The 27,710-nt window shown below is 40.8% G+C and overlaps 2 protein-coding genes across 3 annotated transcripts in view; one reads left to right on the top strand and one right to left on the bottom strand.

The window, feature by feature from the left end:
- The window catches only part of LOC111653843 (integrin, beta-like 1), a 37,112-nt gene extending 25,957 nt beyond the window's left edge, over nucleotides 1–11,155 (top strand). The window contains exons 8-10 of the mRNA XM_023404548.2: nucleotides 4,174–4,320; nucleotides 6,836–6,949; nucleotides 10,327–11,155. Coding sequence (XP_023260316.1) covers nucleotides 4,174–4,320; nucleotides 6,836–6,949; nucleotides 10,327–10,415 — 350 coding nt within the window. The 3' untranslated portion in view covers nucleotides 10,416–11,155. The remainder of the gene's footprint in view (nucleotides 1–4,173; nucleotides 4,321–6,835; nucleotides 6,950–10,326) is intronic.
- The window catches only part of fgf14 (fibroblast growth factor 14), a 98,555-nt gene continuing 81,806 nt past the window's right edge, over nucleotides 10,962–27,710 (bottom strand). For both annotated transcript variants that reach the window (XM_023404549.2, XM_023404550.2), the window contains exons 4-5: nucleotides 16,454–16,652; nucleotides 10,962–14,773 (exon numbers count right to left, since the gene is read on the bottom strand). In XM_023404549.2, the coding sequence (XP_023260317.1) occupies nucleotides 14,631–14,773; nucleotides 16,454–16,652 (342 nt within the window). In that variant the 3' untranslated portion in view covers nucleotides 10,962–14,630. The remainder of the gene's footprint in view (nucleotides 14,774–16,453; nucleotides 16,653–27,710) is intronic.

The following is a 27,710-nucleotide window of genomic DNA, read 5'->3' as shown; positions in this document are numbered from 1 at the left end:
ATAATTCAGTCCTTCAGTGTTAAGCAGCTTGTCAATCAGCTCAGTCCACACTTGGTTCTCAAGTGTTTTCATCACACGAAAAAACAAGGGCAGAGAGCAGCCAAAACATCCACTTTACAAGCCCAAGTGCTCGTGCTTCAGGCCTCTATGATCACGCTCTGTGTGCTGGAGTTGAATGAACAGCATATGGGACAGACAGTAGAGGCTTGAATGCTTCCCATGTTTATGGATCCTGAGTTTTCATGTCATTGGGCAACTGCAGAGTTGGTCATGTGAGGGTTAAAACACAGTGCATTAACAGTCTAGTACAACATCCATTACATTTGAGTTTAATTACCTTGAACAACAGACGTTGGCTGACATGAGACCTCCATACTTGTTTGCCTCCTCATGCACTTTCAGGGTAGTAAGTGCCACATTTCAGAGCTTTAAGAAATATTCAAAATTTCCAGAATAATTATGACTTGGATGTTGACATAAGCAGTATTTAAAAGTCTGAAACCAGTTATTTTGTTAGCCCCCATAGAACATATTAGTGTTTAGCCAGATTGCTGGTTGTGGAGATCAAGCCTCAGCTGTATTTCTCTAAGACCTGATTTGTCTTGTCATAGCAGGAAAAGCTTGGGTCTAACCATTAACGATCATGTTTAATTACCTTCCCCACTAAGAAATTGAACCGTCCCACCATGTTTAATACCAGGGCCCCCGGACACTAGGACACGCAACTGCACTGCACTGCAATGTAGCCCTTATAGATGTTATTAACTTCACCTGGGCTTTTTCTGCTATGACATCCTAACTAACACCGATGAATGAATGGATGCTTTTGGACCCCTAGTTTGACCAGGCCAGAGGATCCAGGTAACTGCTGCCCTTCGAAGGACAAGGGTCCGAGCTGACCTTGCTCTTCCTCCTGAAATAAAAGAATCCAGAAATAACATCCTCCTCAAAATCATTCATTTCCAAGTTTAGTATCAGTTAAAAGGTATAGGGAAAATTCCACGGTTCAGCATGTGACAAATGATGTAGAAGAATAATGTCAGAACTATCAGTATATCACAGTTCAACTGAAATATTTATCAGGGGTCAATGAGCAGTTACTGTAACTGCAAATGCCTGGTAAATACGATGTGGTTGTATAATATGTGCAGCGTTGTTGAGGAGTCGAGGACTGGCTGAATGCTTCATCACACAGCGGACAGCTGCACAATGGATGACTGGACACTGAGGACAAGGATTCACCACGTGTGTCCTTAAATTTCAGAAAGAAGGTTTCATTTCTCACCAACAAGTCAGATCTTTGAATCCTTAAAGTCTGGCTTTCTCCAGAGAAGTAAAAAAAAAAAAAACATCCTAGTAAATTACAAAACTTTTCAAGTGATTCAAGTATTTTTTACCTTAAATTTACAGTGGATCTATCTTGCTTGTTCTTCCCCGCTTCAAGAGACAGACACTCATCTCTAAAAAAAAAAAAATCTTGGAACAGACTGATTTCTCTTGGACACAGGATGTATTTAAAAAAACAAAACAATAAGTGTTTCCATAGACAAGAGTTTAAATCATTGCACCTTCCCTACCAGTTACCTCTCTTCCTTACATTACTCACCCATCTCCCTCCTCTCTCTGTGGCAGCGAACTCTAAACTGCCAGACTCTGTCCTCATACAGTACAGATCTTTGCTGGGTTAAATACCTGACTCACCCCCCACCCACCACCCTCCCACCCCCCACACAGCCCACATCTTAATGCTATAACACAATGTGTGCTCTGTGAAAGGCAGGTGCAGACTAATTGAATGAGGGCCAGGTTGCCTTTCCTCCAAAGCAATTAACCGCTCTCCCAGGCTAGCTGATTGAGGCAACCATGCATGGCCTGCCATAGCTGCCACTCCACTCCATTTAAGACAGAGACTAGCTAACGTTCATTTACAACCTCCCACCACAACCACCACCACACCCACACATCCTCCATACACCATCCACGACCTCTGTCTCCGAGTGATAAAAATTCAGACAGCATAAGGAAGGGAGGTGAGGCGGACTTCGAGAGATAGCGAGGAAAGACGGCCAATATTGATGTATTATCTATAGCAGTAGAATGATGTATTGCCTTCAAGTTTACACATGGTGTTTAGCTATATCCTGTACAAGCTGTGTCCCTAAAGATACTGAAGGTTTGATTTTTTTTTTTTCCTCGCCCATTTGCCCAGAGAAATCGATTCAAACTTTTTATATCCAACTCAGGATTTAAAGGGATAGTTCAACATTTCAAATACGCTTGTTTGTTTTCTTGCTGATAGTTATATGAGAATACTCCTCTCATATCTGTATGCTCCCTGTGAGGCTACTACCAGGAACCCATTATATGGTGGCCCTGAGGGCTCAACGCACTGCAACTTAAGAAAACACATGCAAATAGACAAAACACAAATGACTTCAGAAAACACCTTCATCAATTTGACAACATATGTGCTGGAAATACTCACACCACAACCAAATTCACAAACATGCTGCAAGTAGCACGGACAGCAACTGAACTGTTTCCAGGGGACACTAAAAAGTGATGGACTCGGATGGGAGACGTTTGCATGAATGTATCAGAATACATCTTACCTAATACATATAAATCCATGCTTACTGTCCAATGCTTTTAATTCTTTGCTCATTTCACTGTGACTTTCAAAAGTCACAAAGAATTGAACGAGTGGGTCCCAGCCAGATTGAGTATTTGTATATTTGGTTGTGTTGGGAGTATTTGCAGCACGTGTTTTGTCAAATTGATGAAGATAGTTTCTGAATTTGCATGTGTTTTGTCCATTTGCTTGTATTTTCTTAATTAGCTTTGCTTAGCATAAAGGCTGGAAGCAGGGGGAAAATGGCCTCAGGTTTAACTCTATGTTAATTTGTGTGCTTTTGAGGTAATTGGGGGAGGCTGTTTTTTTTTCCTTTTTCTTTTTTTTTTTTTAACCTTAGGACAGAGTCATGTTAGCTGTTTTCCCCTGCTTTAATTCTCAGCCAAGTTAACCTGCTGCTCAGATTTAATGCACAGATATCAGAGTGGTATCTATTGTTTTTCACGTAACTCTTGGCAACAAAGAAAATAAGCATGTTTCCAAAAATTCCAAACTTCTCCTTTAAAAAAAAAAAAATGTATAAAAGTTCACTGATCAGAAAAAAAATCAAAATAGAAGTGATATTGCTGCAACTTTTTTGTTTCTTTCATTGAAATACTGACAAATATCTCACACGCCAGCACCACATCTGCTATTTTTGAAATGTTCTTTGAATTAGAGGCTTGAAAAGCTTTAAATTAGTTAAGTAACTTTTACAGTTCATACATATACATGTGTATATGAGTCTTGGGCTGAAAGTACGAGGCGTTGAATCTCAGCTGAAAGAATCAAAATTGAATCGAACGGCTGTTTGATTGAATCAATACACCCCTACACCAAACAACTTCCAGCAGCACAATATGGATTTACAATGATGAGAATGATGGAAAAATGCTTTGCTCATTACAACCTCTTCAACCTGGCATCTGTTACCAGATGTGAACATAAAGGAATCAATCAATGGTGCTGCTGCCTCTACATGATGTGATTTATACTGAAGTGAGCATGTGGTGATTGCTCTGAGGGTCCTGTTGGAGATGAAGGAGGGCATGAGTGTGATAGTGCTTGTTAAAATCACAGTGATGCTGTCAGCCATTAAGGCACCCGAGTACCAAACTACCTCTTTCAGCCAATTAAACGTCCCTGGTTTCACGTGTGGGTGCATGTGTGTTTGTTTTTGTCTGCCGTTGCCTTTCTTTGTTTTTCATCTCCCTCTCTCTGAAGTGCTGGAGATTTATTAAGGACAGGACAAGACCAGTGATGACAGTTCCTTTCATGTCCCATGTACAATAAGCCTGCTGTGTCTCTCTCGTCTTCCTGCAGCTCTGTCTCCTTGTACTGCCTATTAGTGTCAAGGTTCAATGTCTGCACTGTCAGCTCTCTGCGTTTATATCCTTTATTGCTATGCTTTTTGCTCTCCAGCTGCATCTCCCTTGGCTTTTCACTGTATCTGTAAATGCTTTATTTATTTTATTTTTTTCCTCTATCTGTGCCATTTTCTCATGGTCCTGCTCCATATTCTGTCTCCTTTAAATGAAGGCCCTTCTGCCCTCCACCGCCAGGTCACGGTTACTGTTCATGTGGACGGTGCATCTGCGAGGAGGGCTGGTTCGGGAAGCTGTGCCAGTTCCCCAGGTCCTGTGACATGAGCGATGCCCAGAGCAAGGAGCTTTGTGAGACTTCAGACGGCGTCATGTGCAGTGGAAAAGGTGAACTTTTTTTTTTTTTTATCAAATGCTGCTTTTTATAAATGCCACTCTATAGGTGTCAAGATTGACATCAAATTATATATACACACACAGAAAATATATTTTTAATTTCAAAGGAAATATGTGCAGACAGTTATCCAATATTTCACCTAGCACAATCTCACAGCTGTTTTATTATGAAATTGAGACAATACATATAGATGTATACATATAGCGCATGACCCTCCACTCAGATCCGAAACTATTGCATCTCTGCACTTTGTCAGGCTGAAGAATGCACTTCCACAATGAAATTCTTCATGACGTTGCACGCAGTATAGAAAGCCGTCCACAATGCACCCTGGTTATATTTTATGATTTTGTTTATTTGTCCTCCTCAGGTTTTATGTCCCTTTATGATTTTTATGTCCTTTATCTGAAGCATCATCACAAGATGTCTTCTCCCTAAAGATCACAGAAATGGAGCAATTTCTGTAAACTTCACTTTCCTCATTACAACTAATTTAATTCAGATCTTTCACTATCTTAACAAACTTTGCTTCACAAGTTTTGACTCACTTTCTTTCTGGAATATTGGAACATACTGATTTCCCTGTAATGTCAAAGAACACCCTGAAAATAAGCACCGCACACTACATGCACACAGCATGTGACATTAAGTGAATCTCAGTTTGCTTTTCCTTCTGATTGATCAGATGTCTGTGATACTATTATTTAACCTAACAAACAGGCACTTTGTTTACCACGGTCGTGTTAGTAGGTCTTCATAATCTTTGTTCATACTGCTACATTTCTGTGGGTAAGAAGTTCCACTTCTACTTGTCAAACAGGTCTTGAAAATCTGGCTATAACGGACTTGACATATATATTGATTATTTCTGAATGATTCTATTTCTGGAGTTCCCTGGTGGTTATATTGAATGCCACAAAAGTCAAAGATGTTACTAATTCAAACTGGCTTTTGATCTTTGCTGCAACTAAAAGACTGTTTATGGAAAAAATAAAACAATTACCATTATCATAATAAAATGGATGAAATATTTTTGCACTAATCTCATATTCACAAATTTACTTACAAACAGCTCGAGGATTAGGCCTTATCTTACTCTCACTGTCTCTGATATACTCTTATACTTTGTACAATTTCCCGCCGTCATAGTTCATAGTGCCAAGCAATTAGACTGATATGCTTTCAAACAGATCTTACAAGATTATCGTCAAATTTCCACTCTGAACCCAACTGTTTGTGCTCCGCCGCAGGTTAATGCCCCGCTCTTTTATGATTAAAATAATAATCTTCCTGTGTGTTGTCGTCTTTTACCCAAACAAGATTAAACAAAACACTTATGTATTATACAAGAACGAGTTCATGACACACCATCCGCAGCTGTATAGCATCAAATTTCTTTGGAACACATAACGTATTATATTCCAGTAATTCGCTCCAAAAACAAAGGTAGGATTAATCATCGTTTATGTCATGTATCATACAGGAAGCCCAAAGTTCATTGGTTTCACCTTCTCAAATATGATGACTTGCTGCTCTTCTCTGTTTCATGTAATGGTTAAGTGAATATCCTTTGGTTTGGTAGCTATACAAACAATCTGCAGCTGTCATCTTTCACTATTTTCTGACATTTTATAGATGAAACAATTGATTGATGAATAGAAAAGAAAATCAATGATTAAAGGTGATTGTTGCAGCTCCATGTAGCTGTTTACTGTCCTGCTCTCTGTATGTACAGGATATGTTCACAGTGAAGTTCTCCATGTTGTCACTGCATTGTATGTATCAAACAACAGAATCCCTCGTGTTGCGTAGCCGTGAATCCACAGAAAAAGGCCGATTGCAGCAGATCCAGCTCTGCAGAGCCGAGCAGGGCGTGAAAATGAAAATGAGCATGTTAATTCTCCGCGCTCCACTACATTCAGACACCAGAACAATCTCCCCTCGTCTCACCTCTCTCTTATCTGTTTTACTTGCTCTCCCGCTCCTCACTCGGTCCGTCTCTCGTTGTCTGCCTCCACCTCTCATAGAGTGTTCCTGTAACCTGCTGTATGTTGATAGAAATTGGGGAAATTGAAAACATAGTTGCTGGACCTCAGGGTATAAGCTTTGGATAAAAAAATGAAGGAAACAGCAGTAGGTTTGTTTCCCCTCTACCAATCTTTAATACCTTATCATCCTGCTGCTGCCCTTGAGAGAGAGACGAACAGACACCGATGGTGAAGAGGAAGTTTAAAGTGTGGGTGGATTGGTTTCCTGGTGACAAACGAATATTAGTAGCTGTTTCCCCAGGGAACTTCTCATATCCACTCTGCCCGACATAATACAAACAGTAGTTACAGAAAAAACACAAGCAGCACGCCAATGATGTAAAATTGAAACGCAAAATATACAGTGTCAAAATATCAGCTTGCATGAAAAAATTTGATGTGATTTAACAGTTCTGAGAGTGAGCGTGTGTTTTTGTTTGTGTGTGTGTGTGTGTGTGTGTGTGTGTGTGCCTTGCAGGTTCCTGTCACTGTGGCCAGTGTATCTGTTCTCCCCAAGACTGGTGGGTGTCCGGAGAGTACTGCGAGTGTGACGACCGAGAGTGTGACAAACATGACGGCCTCATCTGCACAGGTAGGAAACAAACACGTACACACGCGCAAACACACACACACAAAGTCTTCAGGATCAAAAATGTTGGATCCAATCTGAAATGGACCTGAGGAAAACCAAAATGTGGTTAGGATTAATTAAGGTTTATTAAATTACCGAACAGTATTATGAAGCAGCTAAAATCATCCTCACATGAACCAACTACCAACTACAACATTAAAGTTAGTAAAGTTTTGCTATTGCTCCATAGCTAACGTTAGCATTAACAGCTGTTTACTTACCAGTCTAGAAGAAACGGTGCGAGTTCAGCATCAAACTTCATTCCTTTACTCAGAGCTGTCTGCAGTAGTGGAAAGCAACACCAATGTTAACTCTTGTCTCTGTCACGTCTTTTCTAAAGTTAGCATGCTAACCAACTAGCCTCGGCCCGTCTCGTCACCTGCACAGAGGACGTATTAACCTCTTGTCTTGTAAATGCAACGATGATGGCCAAAGCCTTTGTCAAGCGACAACCACCAGCACTCGGTCCTGGGAAAAAACACTGTTCATCAGCATAGAAAATTTACAAATAGTCCTTGATTATATGTTAATGCACCAGTATTATGATCTGATATTGTAAAACACTCCATTCTACTTTTAATGATTTGAATACTTCCCACCATTTTCTAAAACCATACTATTTTTTTTTTCCATATGTTACTGATTTTATAAAATATTTTTCTCCTGCAGTGATACTGACATACAGTACTATGTCTGTAGAGCTAATATCTTTTATCAGATATATTTACACAGACCTACTTGCGTGACACCTGTAGCATTAAAACAAAACCCTACCCAACCCAATTAGACAGTGTATAATTCGGTGCAGGTCTGACTCGGGTCTGACACACACACACTATTTTATCTACCAATTTTGTACCAATCCCCACTTGAATGTCAATAGTTGTAAGTCAGAAAACAGACAAATTAATGAAGACAAACTACACAGACACACTCCTCGATATAGCCGTTTATCCACAGGAGCCGTCTTCTCCCCACTGATTGTGGAAATCTCAGTACATGTTTATAATTATTTTTGCCCCGGGGCCTGTCAAAATCTGGACAGCTGTTCAGAAGTGTTTCTCATCATGACTTCATGACTCCAAATGTCAGCCTTAATGTCATTCAACTGCGCCTCAGTGGCTCCAGATGCAGACAAACGTTGCTTAAAAATTGTGTAACACTGGGAGAAAACAAAGAAAATGTAATGGCAATGTCTGTTAAATGTTCTTGATTACTACATTACTAACTGGAGTATATACAGTATATGCAAATTACCATATGCATGAGAGTTATTATAATGTTTTACATGAAAAGGCAATTAGAGAGAAAGGGTTGAATATGCACATGAAAGACACTGCTTCTCTTCTCTAGGTAGCTGTGATGCAACCCCCCCCCCCCCCCCCCCCCTGCTAATGACACAAAAATTTGTTTGGCAAGTTTGCCAATAAATTACTCTGCATCCAGAGATTTCATGGCCCCTTCAAAGCTGTAGATTCTCATTACACATACAACTGATGAGTGATGTGGAAAATTCAGCGTATTAAGAATGCTTGCTGGTTAATTTCATGCACTGAATATGATCATTTCAGCAGCCATTTCAGAAGAGACAAAAAAAGGTCTATACGGCCTTCTGCAACACAGGTGAAAGTGTAAAAACAAATACATTACATTTTGTCACCATGCAATATTGTGTTTATCGGGGTTATGTTCAATCTGTAGAAATCGCTCTTCTAGTTTCAGTTTTCCTTTTCCATCAGAACTATTACAATCACCTAAAAAGGTTCATGTGTCAGGAATACAATTACAAAACTGTCTGTTATTTTGAGTTGATTCCTATTGAAACCGAGCATTGATTCTCCAAAGCATGAACCATGAACGCGAGAGAATGTGTGGTGGACCAATAGAGCTGATAATGTGCTTCTCTGAGAAGCCAAAGCCTATTGCTCTAGTCTTCCAGTGCTTACCTAAAAACTATTAAAAAACAAACTGTTGCACCTGGTGACATGTTAGTTTATTATGATTAACATGGGCACTGTAGTTTGATGCTGTAAATACTCAGTAAAGCATCAAATGCGTGTTAATCCACGGGTGAAAATAGTCCCTGACAAATTCGCTGTTTACTCTTTACTCTTTTTTTTTAACTGTACATTTGTGACCTGTTCTAAAAGATTATTTCTTCAGTAGGAAGCAATGGGTTTGTAGCTGAATGTCACAGACAGGGTAGGGAAGCGGAGAAAATATTGAGAGACAGACTGAAGCATTGTTGGTTTTGGTCGTCTCCTGGGATTTATCCACAATAAAAGATAATATGGAGTAAGGCCAGCCTTATTGTGTAATAAGAGGAAGGTCTGTCTAGTCTGCTCTCTTGATTCAGTAAATCAACAGCCAGCTGAACCATCCCTGAGAATCATGTGTTGACTCCTCCAGCTCAGTCCTTTCCTCCTCATCCTCCTTTCCTATCTCACTCTCCTTGTTATTTTTCTCACCTGTTTACGCATCTCTGCTGCCTTCCGATTTTTCACCTCACTTTCATTGTTTCACCCTCGTCATCATCCATGACCCCCTATTTCCCCCTCCTCAGACTCCTCCCTCCTCTCCCACAGAGATATTTTGCAGTAGATATGTCTGTTCAGCTGTGTGACAGAGGGCCAGCAGGAGTCCTCCTCCTAACTCCAGCATCTCTGACAGCTCAGGGAACCAGCAGAAAGCATGGGGGTACTGGATTATAACAGACAGGTACCCTGAGTAGGATGTTATACTACTGTGAGTATCTTCATACCTAAAATAAATATATCCTCATTCCTAAAGAAAATAAGTCAGTGTATCCCATATCAACCAATATGATTGTGCTGGTATCCGGCTTTCCTATCGGTTGAACAAAGATATGTCATCAGTATTTTCTTCCAAGCTGATGACACTCACAGGATACTCATTACCACAAACTCCTACCTGAGATTTGGACAGCAATATTTCTTCCTTTGTTACTGAGCAAAAAATAAACAGATTGTAATAAACTATTTTTCTGGAAAGGACAGCCTCACTATTTTATCAGGAAGGAAGGAGGGAGGAAGGAAGACAGGTCAAATTTTTAGGATATCTGAGCTTTGTACAAACGTGGCGAATATATAAAGTATAAAGGTTTTTCACTCCTAATTAAACCAGAGTTTTCTCCTATACTGTGTGGGTGAAGGCAGTAGAGAGCCACAAACTGTCCTGAGCAGTGTAGCTCGCCTCAATCCCCCACCAGAGAGCTGTGCCCAGGGAAGCAGGGTGTGAAAAGAGGAACCTTGTTAAAGGTCAGGCATGATGGCACAGCTCTTTTAATTCACAGCTTTTCTTCTCACATCTCCTCACAGGGAATGGCTTGTGCAATTGCGGCAACTGTGAGTGCTGGGACGGCTGGACAGGGAACGCTTGCGAAATCTGGGTGGGAGCAGAGTACTGAGGAGAACAGGACACTGGGGTTAGAGACAAGAGGCCTGGCTGCCCGGAGCGACCAGGAGCACCGCCGACCGTCAACGACCAGGCTGGTAAAACACCACCGCCTGGAAACCACAGGAGGAGGGAGAAGACATGCATAAACACGGATGTAATTCTGCGTATCACTAACAGCATTCATTCTTTTATTGTACTGGTTACAAATGATCCTTATTAAAACTGGATTTTGTAGGTGAAAAGAAACAACCATATTTTCCTGTTTAAAACATATTACAATGTAAACATTTATGTTTCCAAAACAGCTTTATGTATGATTTTGTTTTTCATTTTTTATAACGTAGAAACGCTTACATATTCCAGAAGGCTGCACATAATAGGATGCAGGTACATGACAAATCGAAAGTCAGAGAGGAACATGTTCTTTTAGTGAGGTGACATTTTTGGAATATGAGGGATACTGCGGGGGATAATGTAGGCCTGTTTTGAAATGGTACACAGTGAAGTGTTGCTCCCAGGCTGGACTGAAAGTTCACTCAAAAGCTCAAGGCAGAGGTTACTGTTTGAGGTTTTTATTTCTTTTTAATAATAAAACATTAAATGTGCCGCATGACACAACATTTTGCATGGAAAACAATGCGAAGACCTTAATCATACATGGTTACAAATTTGTTATAACATGACATAACTCCAATGGGCATACTTGCAATGGTATATATATATTTTTGAAAATAAATCATTTTAATAGTGCCTATTCTTCTCCACCGGGAAACCAAACCAAACAATCTGCCATGAAAGCCCACGCTGTACTGAAGGTACGTAATGGACATTTCTCACTCAACTAATACTAGTGATAAGGTTAAATTCTAAGTGGAGGAAACAAAGAGAAGGGCATACATAGTTTAGTTGTGGCATGCTGGATGTCCATGTCACTTCAAAAGGTGGCATCAGGGGATGAGAGCTGCATTGACACGAGAGCTCAGTCACCACTTGAAAAGAGGACCGATAAGAAGTCACAAAGAAAATTTAATGTAAATTCTACTTTGGCCTTTTTCATGCTTAAACTAGCCAACCCCTCTGTTTTCTTTGTCCCATCAAAAAAAATGACAGGTGCAATAATATACTGCACACTATATTGCATTAAGTATGTTACTGACATTACAGTACACCTTTATATAAATATTTTATTCAATATGTTGTATATGTGTATACAACAAACACAAACTGTATAGTGTAGACAAACTCGTTGCATATATGTATGTAAAATTAGCGGTACATACCAACAGTTCTTGATAGACATAGCCTACTACATGCAGTTCATCGATGCCATCCTCTCCCCATGCAACAGATGGGACAACGTACAAAAGAAGAGGTTGAAAACTGAAGCAATAAAGAAACTAAGTTTGCTAGAATATTCTTGGAACACATCTGAAGAGAGGGAGGGAGGGAGGGAGGGGGGACAAAGCAAAAGTGATCAGGAGAACGACATCACACACGACCCGTATACGAGAGAAAATGAGGACAAGAAAGAAAGAAAGAAAGAAAGAAAAAAAAGTGGCTACAGAGATCCAAACAGAGATGTACATTTACACACTGGTCATTTACAAAAATAAAGTCAGCCTTGGAGGAGCCAGTTAACTGGACTGCAGGGCTGGAGCAGAAGCCAGCCCAGCATGTAGAGTTTGTAAAGAGTGGAGGATGATTGGCTGTAACGAGGACACAACACCATCCTCAAATACAGCTACAATGGTTTCCAGCTCCTGTGTGTGTGTGTGTGTGTGTGTGTGTGTGTGTGTGTGTGTGTGTGTGTGTGTGTGTGTGTGTGTGCGCGCGCGCACGCGTCTATGGTACGCCATTGTTGTTATAACATTAACAGCTTTGTACAGACAAATATTGAAGTCTAACTAATGTGCTTTGATGTGCTGTAAGAAGAAATGGTCATGTGTAATCCCAATAAACTCAGAAAATTATATTTACCAAATCAACTTCTTAATATAGTTGCAGTTTTAGCAGCATACAGCAGCAACAATCTACTTAATAGTCTAAACCTTATCTAACAAAACTATTAGGAAAAAATCATTAAAGCAAGACGTTAAAACGTTATAAATTGATTGATCAGATAGAGCTTTGATAAACCGCTAACAGTCGTAATGAAGATGCAAAACGGAAAGTGCAGTGGGTTTCCTTCAGGTTAGGTGTGAGTGTGCCGTAGCCTACAACATGCCCATTCAACGTCCCACACCGAGCTTCAGTGCTCTTCAGCTTAGACAGAGTGAAGAACGATACCCATACCTTGGTTCCTCATAGAAAATACATGCATGTGATTAATTCAAGGTATACGTACTTCTCCAAAATGACATCAGTCGAGACCTTTGCAGGTCTGAGCAGAGTTGATTCTGTCGGACAGAACAAATGCTATCACAGTGAAAGCTTGAATGAATTGAATCAGAGAGAGAATCAGATTTGTTTTCTTTCTTTTTTTTCCTTTTTTTTTTTAAGAGTTAAAGAGTTCAGTTCTTCTTGGGATGAAAAAAAGACTTTGGTCATTTCAGAATGAATACATCTGAGTGTGGTTTTTCTCGATGGATAATGCTACGTGTCCTCTACGTGGATGTATCGGGTGGGTGAGGCACCTTTGGCCCAGTGGGGACTGGGAACCTGTTTTTGCATGCCGGGAATCAAGGTCCAAACAGGCACGTGACAGGCCAAGATGATCAGTACTGGACTCTGCATGCTGAGCTAGGAGACAATTCCTCTCATAATAATAATTATAATAATATCTAGTCATTTAAAAAGTTATGATTTTTAATAGTCATTTTCCCTAAGTTTTATACAGTGAAAATGTTACAATATAAGCCATCTCTTGTATAACTGCTGCAAGAAGAGAGAACACAATATTAACCTTGCCCATGCTTTAGTTTGCTGAACCAAATAGGGATGCAGCCAATATAAATGTCGCCTACTGGTTTTCAGCCATGTTGTTTTCTGGCTTTAAGTAGACGCTGCCGTAAGATGGCTGCCAGTGCTGCAGTTATAGACCATCTGGGTCAAAGCCACAAGCCTTGCCTTATAGTCCAAAGAAGTCAGCGAGTGAGGGACAGAGGCCTACAAGGCCTAGAGATATTCCTAGAGCCCACGCTCTGAAATAAGATTAAAGAAAAATAGACTTCAGGTTTTCTATTTACCAGAGAAGGCGGACTGAACCGCTGGTGGGACTTAGATAGTGATATGTATACACCATTCCTTCCAGCGCTCTCCCACCCACACGCACATCTGTTTATAAATGTGTGTGTGTGTGTGTGTGTGTGTGTGTGTGTGTGTTTGTGTGTGTGTAGGGAGCTCCTCGCATTGATTGCAGTGGCGGTAATTAGCACTTCATCAACTATGATTGCAGGAGCTATCTGCCAGCCTCCAGTGTGTTTTTATCAGCTGTAAAAAAGCAACATCTCTGATTTTCCCCACAAACTTTTGTGTGTCTGTAAATGTGTGTGTGTGCGCATGTTGTAGGCAAGAAGAAAATTTGGATCGTTTTTTTGATTTTGTATATGTGTTTGTTTTTATGTCATATCTGTGTGAATGTGTTTCTTAGAAAATCACACAACTCCCTTGCAAAATGTTTTTATCTTTTCTAGGTTACTTGACAAAGAGAAAAGTGTGTGACTAGAGATAGAAAGAGAGGGAGGGGAACGTACTCGTAAAAAATAGAGGACGACAGTCCAAATATTTACTCTATCTATACAGTCTCTATCCCAGAACATAGCTGGTGAACTGTGGTATAGAAAATAGATCTGAAGGTTCACACACTCTGCTCCAACAGGGCATTATAGAGAGGGGGAGGGTTTTCTTGGATGAACCGTCAGCAAGCAAAGTACCACGAGCGTGGTTGTGAAACACGCGTTATTCACATGAATTCTCACAGTTCCAGAGGAGTCTAAAGGCATTCCATGATCAGAGGTCCTCTTCCATCCCGTGCTGGAGAAACTCAGCCGCCTCAGAATCCATCCGCCCCACGCTGAGACAGCTGGAGAAAAGGAGGACGGGGCGGGTGAAAGAGGAGGAGGAGCAAGAGAAGAAGGGAAGGAAGGTTTGCCTGGATCTGATCCACAGAAGAAAAGAGGGTCTGGAGTCTAGTCGGGAAAAGCCCTGCCTCCGTCACGCTCCCCGCTCCCCCAACCCCCCCCACCTCCACACGCACACACACACACTGGGCACTGGTCAGGTGTGGCTATGTGGTGGGCTTGTCGGGCTTGTTGACAGGTTTACCTCCATTCATCACCGCCGGCTCACTTGTGCTTTTACTGGGAGGTACCGCCGCCTTGGGCAATGTCTCTCCCACATCATGCAACGATGGCTCTCTGTACATGGCAACTGGAGGAGCAGACGATAAGGAGAGAGAGGAGAGAGACAAGGGAAACAGTGTTAGCGCGAACCTCTATCCTGCACTTTACCTGTCTAAACCTATTCAAGCAGCATATCACTTCCCATAGCTGTTGTGTCCGTTTTACACAGACAAAGAAAACCCTCAAACCTGCACTGAAATTTACAGATGGAAAAAAAAGCTGAAACATCTTTTGCCTGCTGGTTTCATACTCTGTCTCCATCAGGGCTGATTCTGAATCCAAGCACATAACTTTTCGACAAAACAGCCGAAAGTGTCTCATTACAACCCCCTCCACCCCCTCCCACTTTACAGCCACTACACTACAGCTGTATCACTGTCTTGACAGGACACTTAAACCTGATTCCATGTTTAAATGATGGGAAGCAATCAAGGCCGGTGGCTCACGAGAGTGATGGTGGCTCTGCTGGACTATCAACATTTCATACTGCGCTTACTGAGCAGCCCTGCATCCTACACTGTCTGCTTACAACAGCAAAACAGAGAATCAGCACATAATACAGAAACTATGTCAAAGATGAATATTTCACATGCAGTAGTTGCACTATTACCCAGCATAAAATCATGCCATGTCATCATCATTTTTTTGTGTTTTTATACTGTATATTTCATTAAAAAATCCACCTCCACCTAAAAGCTGTTAGAATTTACAGTAACACAGTTTCCCTGACTGCTGAAAAACTGCTTCAGGTAACAGAAACTAAGAAGACAATGTGGGGGAAATGAGCTGCTGATTATGCTCCTTAAGTCTCTCTAGGTGAGTTGAAAACATAAAAGACAGAAAACTACATAGTCCTCAGTTGTATTTTTTTTTTTTTTTTACAGTTGTCTCTATCAAAAACACAGGCAAGCAGATAGCTTTCAGTTTTCTTTAGTTCTGAGACTTTTGTTGCCGCCCATAGTGCGATGGTGGGCGCGCAGCTTTCAAAGGTAGATAACTCAAAGCCTCTGCACATAAAACTGAAACTCAGAAAATATTATCTTGTGATATGGGTGATCTGATCTTGTAAAAGATGGTGATGCTCAGTGTTTTTCTTATTGTCAAAACCAACTTCCCCAGCCCGTCTTTGGCGTTCAACCCCAAGACCCTTTTTTCCTACAGAAGCAGCTGACAACAGCTGGGCAATGTAGCTTTTAGCAAACATTACCAGTAAAGGAGTAAATCACGCATTTGTTGGAAACTATTAACCACATATTAACACATGCTGGGTACACTAGTGAGTATTTATGGGAGCAGGACAGTTTACGACAGATTTAAATAAACTACAGTGCCTGTGTTCATCATAATAAAGGAGCATGTCATCCATTGCAAAACTGTTGTTTTTCATGTGTTTGAAACAGATTCTGGGCAACAATGGAGGTCGAATGTGCAGAGGAATAAACTGTATGAGGATCTGACTACAAACAATATTTATTAGCATGATAATAATTCTAATTCATTATTGATTTTAGTCTTTTCATTGGATTTGTTGACAATAAGAAAAAAAAAAAGAATATTTCTACAGCTAATCTTAAATACTTAAAATACACAATGATAAATTCAGATTTTTAATACCAGATTTTTTACTTATTTGAAAAGTAAGTGTAAAATCACAGTGCGGTTTTGATGTGTTAATGTTAAATTTCACTTTGAGTTTTTAATTACATACCTTCTAATGGCTTGGGCAGGAAGTGAGCAGCTGGTTTTGTTTTTTTCACTCGGTTCCCCTTCATGGCTTGACCCTCTTTATTGAGCCCTAGGAACCAAGCTCTCCCCGACTCCTGTTGTCTGTACAACATGGACGAGTAGATCACATAGTAGTTCTCAAACACCGACTCTTTGAACTTGCACTCCGCTGTAAAGAGTTCCTGCAAAGACACAAACAAGCACCACACACATTGTAATCTTTTTTGGTTATTTTTTATATATAAGACTTCATTTGCCCATGATATACTGTATTGGAGACATTCCAGTGGAGTCAAATGAATAATTTATGGTTCATATTGTGCAAGAATGAAACAGATATCAGATTTATAATTATATTTGAACTTGTATGAAGGTCACCAGCACACATGCCACCTTTATTTCGCTCTCAATGTATAGAATAATCTCATTGCAGGCCGAGAAAGTGCCTCGCCAGGTAAATTGGACTTCATACCTCCACCTGTCATGAAAAGGACGAGCGCTGCAGAGTCTATCTCACTATAATCATGTCCGATTCAAGCCAGGTCTAATGACCTGCTCTGATGAAATGCAACTCTCATTCTCTCCTTGGCCTTAACCTTGACATCAGATGTAAGAGCACCCGTTTAGTCAATTAGCTCATGTTCCCAGCAGAAAGTATATATTGTTAGGTTCTGACCCCAGCTCTTCAGCATTGGAAAAGTCAGCACTCCCCCCCAAACCCCCCCCTGCCCAGATGTCTAGCCAGACATTCCTGGCTTGTTCCTCATAAAATGTTTTAATTGGCAAAACCCAAAGGGGATCATCCTTCACCAAATACTACGTCTTCTATTAGCAATTTGTCTATGACTGCCTTCTGAACTTTGTACGAATAATGATAGAACTAATCAAGTGACTCTTCCATCCTTTACACCTCAATCTGGCAATGACAAATGAACACTGAGGCACCACATCTCTCTCTGCTGTTGCCCATTCATCTCCAACCAGAAGGGTAATAAAACGCGTTTCCACATTGTCCGCTCTGCCAGGCTAAAAATAAAGGCATTCATCGGGGTGTATTAATCAAAGCACACTCATCACAATGGAGGGTTTCACCACATCTTTTGTAAGCAATTCACACTGAGCTGGCTCCCAGAGCTACTGACAGTACATGTAAAAATCCTCCGATACATCCTGTACCTCAGTGGTTCGCAATGTCAGGAGCTGGGGACAGTGAGAAGATTCCTTAGGGACCAAAAATGAGGAGTACTTCAATTTGTTTGTGTCAAACAATAAAATAAAAAGTTTGTGTAGGATACTGGTGTCATCTTCCAAACCAAAGCACACTAAATATTTCTGTGCCATATTATAATAAACACACACACAGAATCCTATAAACTGGGTCCCAGATGACCAAAGATTTCAAAAGCCTTTTGGAGTACATTACTATACATCTTTGATTACTCTGTGTTTGAATGAAATGGATAAATGTGAAAGACGATTACACTGTATCACATAAGATTCCAGGAAAAACATGGCTGCAGCCAAAGTGACATTTTGACCTGGTGATGGTGCATGGTGAAAAGCTAAGGGATTACCAAAGTTATTACAATTCATCCTGTGGGGGAAACATGGATGTCTGGACCAAATTTCATGGCAATCCATCCAATCGTTGTTGAGACATTTCATTCAAACCACAAAGGTCAATCTCGTTGTGGCACCAGAAATCGCCAAGGATTCATCCTCTAGGCAGCATTATCATATGATCCAAATTTCATGGCATCGAAATCAAACAGATGTCAAGACGCTTCACTTAGAACCTAAAACAACAACCTCACAGTTGTGCAAGAGGATGAGTCAAGGATCATCAAAGTCAGTGGGCTTCTTCTTCTTCTGGAGACAATGAATGTATATACTGAGGTACATGGCACCCCATCTATTGGTTTTTGAGATATTTCAGTCAAAGGAAGTGTACCAAAAAAATCTAAAAATGTCACATTATTTTAATTTTCCTGGAGATTGATTTTATAGTTACAATGTTGAGGCTCTGTCTTTGTAAATCTCCTGCACTGTTGCTTCACAGGAGATTATTTATGGGCTACATGCTTCAATTTGAACACAGCACACACCATGCAATAACTATGGTATAATTAGCCCTTGGTGAATTAGCCCTGTCCGAGCTTATCCTCCAGACAGTATTCAATTGAAAGCAGAGCTGAACAGGAAGGTGCGGAGAGACACTTGGGATGGCCATAATGATCCTGACAAGCACCTGGCTGTATGAGTGTCCTCTCTATCCTTGATTGAGGACTCCTAGGCATTTCTGAGTGGAAGGCGCAAATGCATGACGCATAACAACAGCATCAGCTGAGATGTGAAGAAAAAAAAAAAAAAACTCAGGAAGAGGTGCTCTGAATCTTCATATTACAATCACAGTGAGAAAACGGTCAAAACTGCCAGTGCAGGCATTGAGACGTCAGTGCGGTGATCTGTTATGTGATGCATGTGTTGGGGAAATCCTGCAGTCCGACTTCTGCTCTGTCTCACCGGCAGCGAATGCGTTACACAAGAGAATTAACTTCAGACTATTCTAGTGGCAAAAGTAGGGATTAGGATCAGAAATATTAATGCTGCTTCCGTTAGCAGACCCCAGGGGCTGAGCAGAGCAATCTATCGATAGGCAGACACATTGCAGGCAGAGGCAATAACAACTGAACCACACATGATAAAACCCCCAAGCATGAGGACATCCAGCATGTTTCATTGCAAATAAAAGAACATTCTCTCGGGATGATGCCCAGGCTTGACCCCATCGTTATTCATTTTGTTGTCGTCATTAGGATTTATTGTGCATCAGCGTCAAGTAGCAGTTCATCAAATGGCTGTTTATTATGTCCAAGTTGTCAGAAAGGCTGGGCTGTGTCCCATCTCCCAGGACAGGCAGGCGACGCAGTATGATGTTGCAGGCTGTACACAACACATACAGTGCATCGTAATAGATCCCGAATTATATAAGAGAAGTCTTATATTGCCCTTAATATTTAAAATAAACTCACTTGAGTGATTTTTAGCCAAAAACGAGAACAAATGTCTTCATTGTACCGTTTCATTCGTAAAACCAAACAACCTTTGTTCCCTGACAGAATGTTTAAACATGCTCTTCTAATGCTGAAGCAAATTCTGTTGCTGAGCCGATTAGAAGGTAAAACAGTTTTACCTTCATGGTTCCCTGACTTGCTTCAATTAGGTAATTAATTCTACTTTTTCCTCGTCAGGTGAGCCGCACCACAGGTTGGTTGGCTGCTGTAATTAGACACATCATTTTGATGCCGGTCCAGGTTTAGCCCAGCACTGATTACTTATACGACACCTACAAAACAGCCTTGAGTCAAAGTAATCACACAAGCTGGTGCCAAGGCCATAATTGTGGCTAATCAAACGCCTTCACATAGATGCACAAAAAGTCTGCCTTTGTTTACGGAGGCAGAGGAAGTGGGGGTGGTTTGTTTGTGGAATGATGCTTGATGGTGAACAAAAAATGTTACACTGTCAGTCACCATAATCAGTTTCACTTGAAGATCAGAGCAGTGAAGGCAGCTGATTTCAGACACATTGTTTGCTGACTGCATTATAAATTTGTCAAATGTCAACAACAAGCCAAAGGCCTTTATCATGTTCAAACTGTCTTGCCACAAAAACAGGAGCAAGACTTTCCTTTAGTCATTTTCCCTCATTTATGATCAATAACTCTTCACACGTCAGAGATTACTGCTAATAATGACAGCATGGTTTCCAAAAGTCTTTGGGATCCCACTGTATGTGGAGACCGAAACAGGGTATATAGCCAGCCACACATTACACCCATATCACTGACCTGACATTTTGCACATGTAGATTGTCATGTTGACATAGGAAAGGGCCTTTCCCAAATGTGATGCCACAAACGTGGCCTGGTGAACGTTACTTACCAGTCTAGAGGAAATTTTGTGAGTTCAGAAACAAACTTCACTCCTTTACTCAACAAGAACTGTCTCCATTGGTGGAAAGCCACACCAAGGTTAACTCTTGATTTACTTCTATTTCTATCACTGCTTTTCATCTACTGAAGCTAGCACCAGTCTGGCCGGGCTGTCTGGTCACTGTAGCATCAGCCTGCCCTAATGACGTAGCGCTACTCAGAGGGCGTATTAAAACCTCTTGTATTGGAAATGCAACGATGGCTGAAGCTCTTGGCAAGACCAAGCGGCAAACTCCGAGGCTAAAACACGGAAGTACCCAAAAACTGCACGTCTTCAAACGGCCGCTTGAGGCTGGTTCCAAAAGTCAATCCCCAAAGACTCCCATGTTGAAATAACCAACTTTACAGCTGAAATAGACGGCTAATTTCCTCCTTCTTGATAACTGTACAGGGGGGTGAATTTTTATACAACTCACTCGTTTAAATTCTATTAAAGCTTAAAGTTCTGCTTAATTAAGGGCATGCCGCTTTGAGTGACAGGCAGGTGGGCGTATGCTCGCCACAAGCTAGCATGCACTGAAGTCTTTTGGTATTAGCCAGGAGTTCGGTGGAGTCAGGTACCGGCAAGATGGTGACGACAATTTTTTATCACGACACAAAATGTTTGAAATATATGACAATGAAACGACCACTGTTCCTTAACTACACCCCCTACTGTGCTTTTCTTGAGGAAACCTTTTCTCTACCCGTTTTTTTAAATTTAATTGAATTTTTTAAAATTCTTTTTCCTGGAGACCAGAACATGACAAACACATTTTCTCTTGGGTTTCCATGGTAACACAGAGGCACTCCAGCACAATATAGTGCTGTTCTAAGGGCCTGGGCAGCCCGATCGCGTCCATACAGACTCATGGGAAAGATTTTAACCTTGCACACACACACAAAACACACACTGAGAGAATGACTGAGTTTTGTCATATGATTATTTTAAAGAAGCAGTCAAATCAGAGACAATATTACCTTGTTTGCTGTATAATTCTACCCAGCATCAAACTAATATTTTAGAAAAATGTGGGTGACATTGAAGAAGAAAAGGGAGAGGGCTACTCAGACACAGCACACACTTTCACACCAGTGGCAAATCGAATCATTTTTGAGGCACCAAACGGTTGATTTTCTTCCCGCTCGATCCCCCCGCCTGGCGCTCCACATCAGTGGCTCCCTGGCCCGTGATTGGCCATGCTCTGAATGGGAAGGCCGTAATTGACCTTGGCCACAGACAGCGTGAGGGCCAAAACTGCTCAGTCCCACATAATCAGCCCCAGTCACCAAAGCAAAAAAGACAGGGACCGAAATAAAGGAGAGATGAAGAGTCAGAGCAATAAAGAGAAAGACACAAGTGGGATTGAGGGGAAGGGGCAAATATAAGGAGTACAATTTTTTTGGGGGAAAAATAATAGATTAAAAAAGAGGCAGATGGAGAGAGTGGGAGTTTCATATAATATGCCTTGAAAATAGTGAATGTGCATTTAAAGACAAGAGAGCAAAAAAACTGACTCTGAGACAAACATCCTTTGGGGGGGGGGGCTGGATCAAAAAAGGGTCGTGATTGCTAAACATGACCGCTGAAAAGTAGGTGAGACCGGGGGGGGGGGGGCACATTAATATGCAGAGTGACCGCTCACTATACCCTACTGTGGAAACGAAGAAATTGTTTATTAATGCTGCCAGCATAAAACCTATTAATCCATGGAAAAAGGTCAACCTCCAGAAAGCTGAGCTGCATTCACAATGCTAAGCTGTTCTCATATGTATAAGAGTCACGTCGACAGTGTGTGCAGACAATGGGGGCTTCAGCGGGCCTGTCTGATTATCAAACCCGGAGGAGAAAGACGAGACAGGGACCGAGTGAAAGAGTCGCCAGTAAACAGCTGGATGAATCGTGTGCATAGACGGTGTACAGTATCGGTTTTCCTTTCTCTTTTTTCTTGAATGGTCTGAATACAGACGACATGACTAGAAGCATATGTGCTGATAAACACGACAGATCATCGACATGGGAAAAAATTTCACTTGTGGTTACAGGTACATGACAACAACTTGAGGTCTAAAAACATTTTGAAATCAGGCGCCAACTCAAAAACTGACATTACATTCAGAGTTTGGTATTTAAAAAGTCACAGTATGTTTTTATGAAATAGATGAGGCTTTGAGAGAAGTGAGATCAAGGTGACGTCTCGGCTGAGCCTCAAAGTCACAATGTCAAAGGAATATCTCTAGACTTTGCTCTTTGTCTTCACACATCTTTGGATGTGCAGACAACAAAAGTGCATGTTGTCATGCTCTGCAACACTGACTTGTATCAGATATGAGCTGTTAAGACATTATCAGCTACGACTGATGAAGACATCTGCAATTCACTTGCAATAAAAATAATACTTGTTTCATGAATGACTTGGAGAAAAGCCGATCTAAATGATGGTTATGAATCACAGAGTCTGTGTTTGATTATCAAAAGAATTTTACATAAAACTTCCAAATGAATTGCTGCTGTTAGGCTGACAAGCGATATTACAACAAAACTCATTAAAAGAAACTCATAATGTGAAAAACGACTTAATTCATTATTGCTTTTCTACTATTGAACAGTTTTTTTGTTTTTGTTTTTAAGTATTTTGCATCATGTTATAGAAATACATTGAGTTTTCATTTCCCCTTGTGCTCATTTTATTTCCATATTCATTGAAGTAGATAGATAACTAAAAACGTCCATCTCTGCACCTATAAAACAGTAAACCAGCAGACTGCAATTCATTGGGTGAAATAGAATTAGTTTTATTTGACAGCCATTATCAGACTAGTTATACAGTCACCTTAATATGCTGTTGCAAATCTTCCTTTTTAACCCAAGTGAACAAAAATGTGTGCTTCACATCACTACACTATATGCTTTTAACTGAAAGGACAACAAAAAGCAGCCACACCTTTAAGGTGTTGAGCCACCAGAAGCACTTAAGTGTTCACTTAAGTTTCCCTGAAGGCAGAGACCCTTTAACACTAGTACGGCACAGCTCCCCTGGCTCATTCTACACACACATAAACACACATACATGCGCAAAAAGAAAAAAAGGAAATTTGCACAGAAGTGTCACTATACTCAGTGAACCGGTGGTAAATATAGCTAATAAAGCTAAAGATTTATGTTAGTCATCTTATCAGACAAAGGACTTTTCATAGGCGACATTTCCGTTATGATTTCTGATAACAATCAAGTGAAATATGTGAAAATGATTTAGCTTTTACTATTTAAATTTGGAAATGAGGTATTTCTTTACTATTTGTTAGGGGAGATTTGATGGGTTTTGAAACAAACATCAGCCTAAAGTGGCCGAAAACAACAGCCATTATAATCAAACTCATGTTTAATTGAGACTGCAGTAAATATAAGAAGAAAAAAAAAATGTGTTTCTCATACTAAATTAAAAAAGAAAAACATTGTGGGAGAGCCTCTTGAGTGCAACCACCCACAACAAGATTAGTGGGGTTTCAAGTGTATGTGTGTGTTTGTCCACTCTGCTGCTGTTCATCCATAAATTGGTGCCAGACTGGTGTCAAGGCAGCCAGACTTTTGCTAGATTGGCTAGTCATCTCTCGTCAGGCAAGTCGGCAGTCTGCCCTGCGCAACAAGCTGACAAGCATATCTCAGATCTGTCACACACACACACGCACGCCCGCACTCATTTCTACATGTGCACACTGCCTCAAGTCCAAGCTTGCAGGAAAAAAAAAATACAACTCATAAAGAGACACTCATTGCGAAGCTTTACAGGAGTTACAGTGCTCTGTGAGAGGTGTGTCTGCAGGTACAGTACAGAGCTGCTTCTCCTCTCTGTGTGATTCTGTCTCTGCTCTGTTTGTGTTGTTTACACCCTCAGGAACAGTGTCCCAGATTTTTTTTAAAGAGGAAGTGCTTGTGTCTCCTTGTAGATTCACATGGCGGTGACTCTCTCGTTTCTTTACACTTAAACATCTTCCTCATCTCGGCTCTCGACTCTAGCGAGCATTCATTTACATGACTAAATTACAGTGTTTGTGGAGAGCAACTCCTCTTTTTTGTTATCTGATATCAAACTGGAAAACCTAAACCATGAGTGTGTACGTGTTGTTTTTAACATTGGATGCGTCTGTCTTCTTTAGTGATGTTAATAACAGTGTTTCAGTTTTAGTGGCAGTTTTGTCATTGCTGATGTCGTTATTGGTATTTGAGTCCGTACAAGCAGAGACAAAGCGAACGCAGGTGCAATGCCATTTTTAGTCAGGACACACCTGCATGTTTTGTCCTTTGGTCTTTTTTTGGTGATTTTGTGGCTCTAAGCTGACACTTTGCTCTGTGTGGGTGGATCAGCACAGCAGAGGGTGTTCATGCAGATAAAATGCAGTGCGGTGCAATTTTTGGTACCAGTTTTGGCATGAAATTGTGCCTGAGCACCGCCTCTCATCACACATACGAGTGCACACACATTTTCATGGTTTAATTGATGCCAGGTATGTTGTTGAATGATCCAGGGGGACAAAAGCTTGACAGGGGCCTTGGAACACTTCACACATCCTCTTTTATGTGCAGTATGTTAAATTATAACTAATTTTGTGACTTAGAAAAATCTAATTTTGAATACAATAATGCATTAACATTCTGTACTGTGTGTGACACATTGGTGATTCTTACCAATAATGTCATCCACACCTGCTTATAGGACGAATGAGGGCCTTTCTTTTTAATTGATTCACTGTAGCTCAAACATGGTAGCAAGAATGGTATTTAATTCCTTCTGTAGTCTGTAATGTGAATTTTAGAGCATTGAAGGCCACACTCAAACATGTGAAAGACTGGGGACACCTCAAAATAAATACATACATAAATAAATAAATACACATAGTGATGAGCTCTTGTAAAATCAGTGCACAACCCGCTGTGCTTTTTTTTACATACTAATAATTAGCTTCCATTTATTTTAGTATGATGTAAAGTGTTGTCCCGGACTCTTGTACTGCTCCATGTCTACAGAGAACATAAAGCCAGAGTTTTCATATCGAGCTGCATTTAAACAACATTACCACAAAATGATAATATGAATATTATCAGCAAACATGTATGCGGAAGTTTTAAACATTAGCTAACTGATTTTCAAATCGTACAAAAATTGATGGAAACTAATGGCTGCCGGGAATTGTGGGGAAAAAGTAATCAAAAAATATAAAACTATGCAGCATGAACTGAGAAATGGTTAGCAAAAAGACACTATACATGATTTATAATTAGGCTGGTATGGTCCTTTAATGAAACTCCAAAGACCATTTACCCTGGATAATACGAATAATATATTTTCCCTTGTAAACAGGATTATTATGGGTGGCTACACACACGTCCTTATGCCCAGATTTAATGCGCCAAGTTTATACATACACAAGAATACACAGTTTACAAGCACACATATAAATTGGGTCCAACAGATCACAGCTGTCTGCGTCTCTGAGAGGCACATCAGAGGTTGTCACAGATGGTAATATTATGAAACGGGAACAATGAGGATATCATTCATTGGCAGAGGTTGTAGTGCAGTGCATAATCTGGAAGCTAGAGCATTACATTAGTAGAAATAACCATTACTGCTGGCATTAGGAACAGTTAACCAAATTATACCTCGCAGTTACTACGACTGACTGTGTGCGATGACAGAGGTACAAACGCCAGATGTTAGAACTGCAGTGCAGTGAACTTTTAGACCTTAACAGCTAGATCTAAAGAGCTAGATTAAAGCTGATGGTGTCCTCAAAGTGCCTGGTCTAGGATAGGATTGAGGGATATGGTTGCACGAATCTTTGATATTTTCAAAATTTAAATGTGGATGGACCATTTCACAGTGTCCATCTCTCCTGAACGCTTGCTGACAAGCAGCCAGAGCGCTCAACCTGAGTGTCTGTGCATGAGCGGGAGACAGCAGAGGATTCCCAGACAGTCTGCCTCTCTCTGAGGATCAAATGTGGCGTGGCCACAGCTGGAAGGCTAAGTGATTCAACCAGTCAGCCAGAAAGGAACCACGAAACCAACCGGCCTGTCAATCACCTGTTCAACCACAAGCCAATCCTGTCCATCAGGCAGTCAGTGGGTTGGTTGTTCAAACACCACATACTAAATTTAAACTCTGCAAAGATGCAAAGATTCTCATTAAAGCTGTCGATAAATTGTTGGGAGCTGGCTGGCTGTGTTTGAGCGTGCGGTTATCGCCTGCAGAAATCAAAAGAAAGCAACTGAAGAATGATTACAATACATGCAATCTGTCTTAATATCAAAGGGACCAAACACAGTTTCAGGGGAGGAATACTAATCAGTAATCTGGCCAATATCAGCTCAGGATCACAGCTATCTATTCACAGTCTTTATAATTTCTACATCACATATTGGAAATTCTTATTGGTCCACTGAGCAGCACTGTCAGCATTTCCTTCTCAGAGGGGTCAGTTCCTTACAGGTGACATCAGTTTTTAATTTATTTGTTAAAAGTTGTCTCCAATAACTCATCTGTGAAATACCTTTGATGCAGAGCTATCATTCAACATTAAATGACATAACCATCGTTATCTCCTGTTATCTACTGTTCCAAATTATGGCTTATGGTTTTTGCCCTTCAGTGAAGCTCCGGTTTGTTTAAACACTGTGGTTTGAACTTTAATTAACAAGGACTTCTGAATTTTTCTCCATTTCACTCCTGTTTCGATCTTATCCAGGTTAGAGCTGATGTTGGAGTGCTCCTCCTGACATATGGTTCTGCTCCACTATGCTCAATGAACCTTATATTCCTCTGTATTCTTTTGCATGCATTGAGATCTCAACAGACAGGAAACCTTGTTATTTCAGGGCCTTGGATGAAATCTTCAGGAGAAAGTGTCTTCTCATACAGCAGCCCCTTTCTTTGGAATATACTCTGAGCCTTTGTTATGGCAGTTGGCTCTCTTGCGGTCTTCTTGGATTGCCACCACAACTGGCACTGATGAGAGCCACAACTACAAGCAGTTGAAGTCTTTGATGATGGTCCTGTTGGGTTCCATGCCCCCCAGGCTCTGCAAGACCCCATGTACCATCAGGGGGGGTGATCCACTGTTCTGGTTGTTCTCCACCTTGACTGTCAAACACGTAAAGCTGTAGATCTGATGCTGGGACAATAAAGTCAATCATCCGTCTTTGGTCTAAGATGTTCTGTTACCAACTACACTGAATAATCTGAAACATGCTACCTATTCTGGACAG

The sequence above is a fragment of the Seriola lalandi genome, unplaced genomic scaffold (assembly GCF_002814215.2).
Source record: "Seriola lalandi dorsalis isolate HSWRI2012SDOR001 ecotype SW California unplaced genomic scaffold, Sedor1 jcf7180002054248, whole genome shotgun sequence".
In the NCBI taxonomy this organism is placed as follows: domain Eukaryota; kingdom Metazoa; phylum Chordata; class Actinopteri; order Carangiformes; family Carangidae; genus Seriola; species Seriola lalandi.
This window is presented reverse-complemented; position numbering and strand designations above follow the sequence as displayed.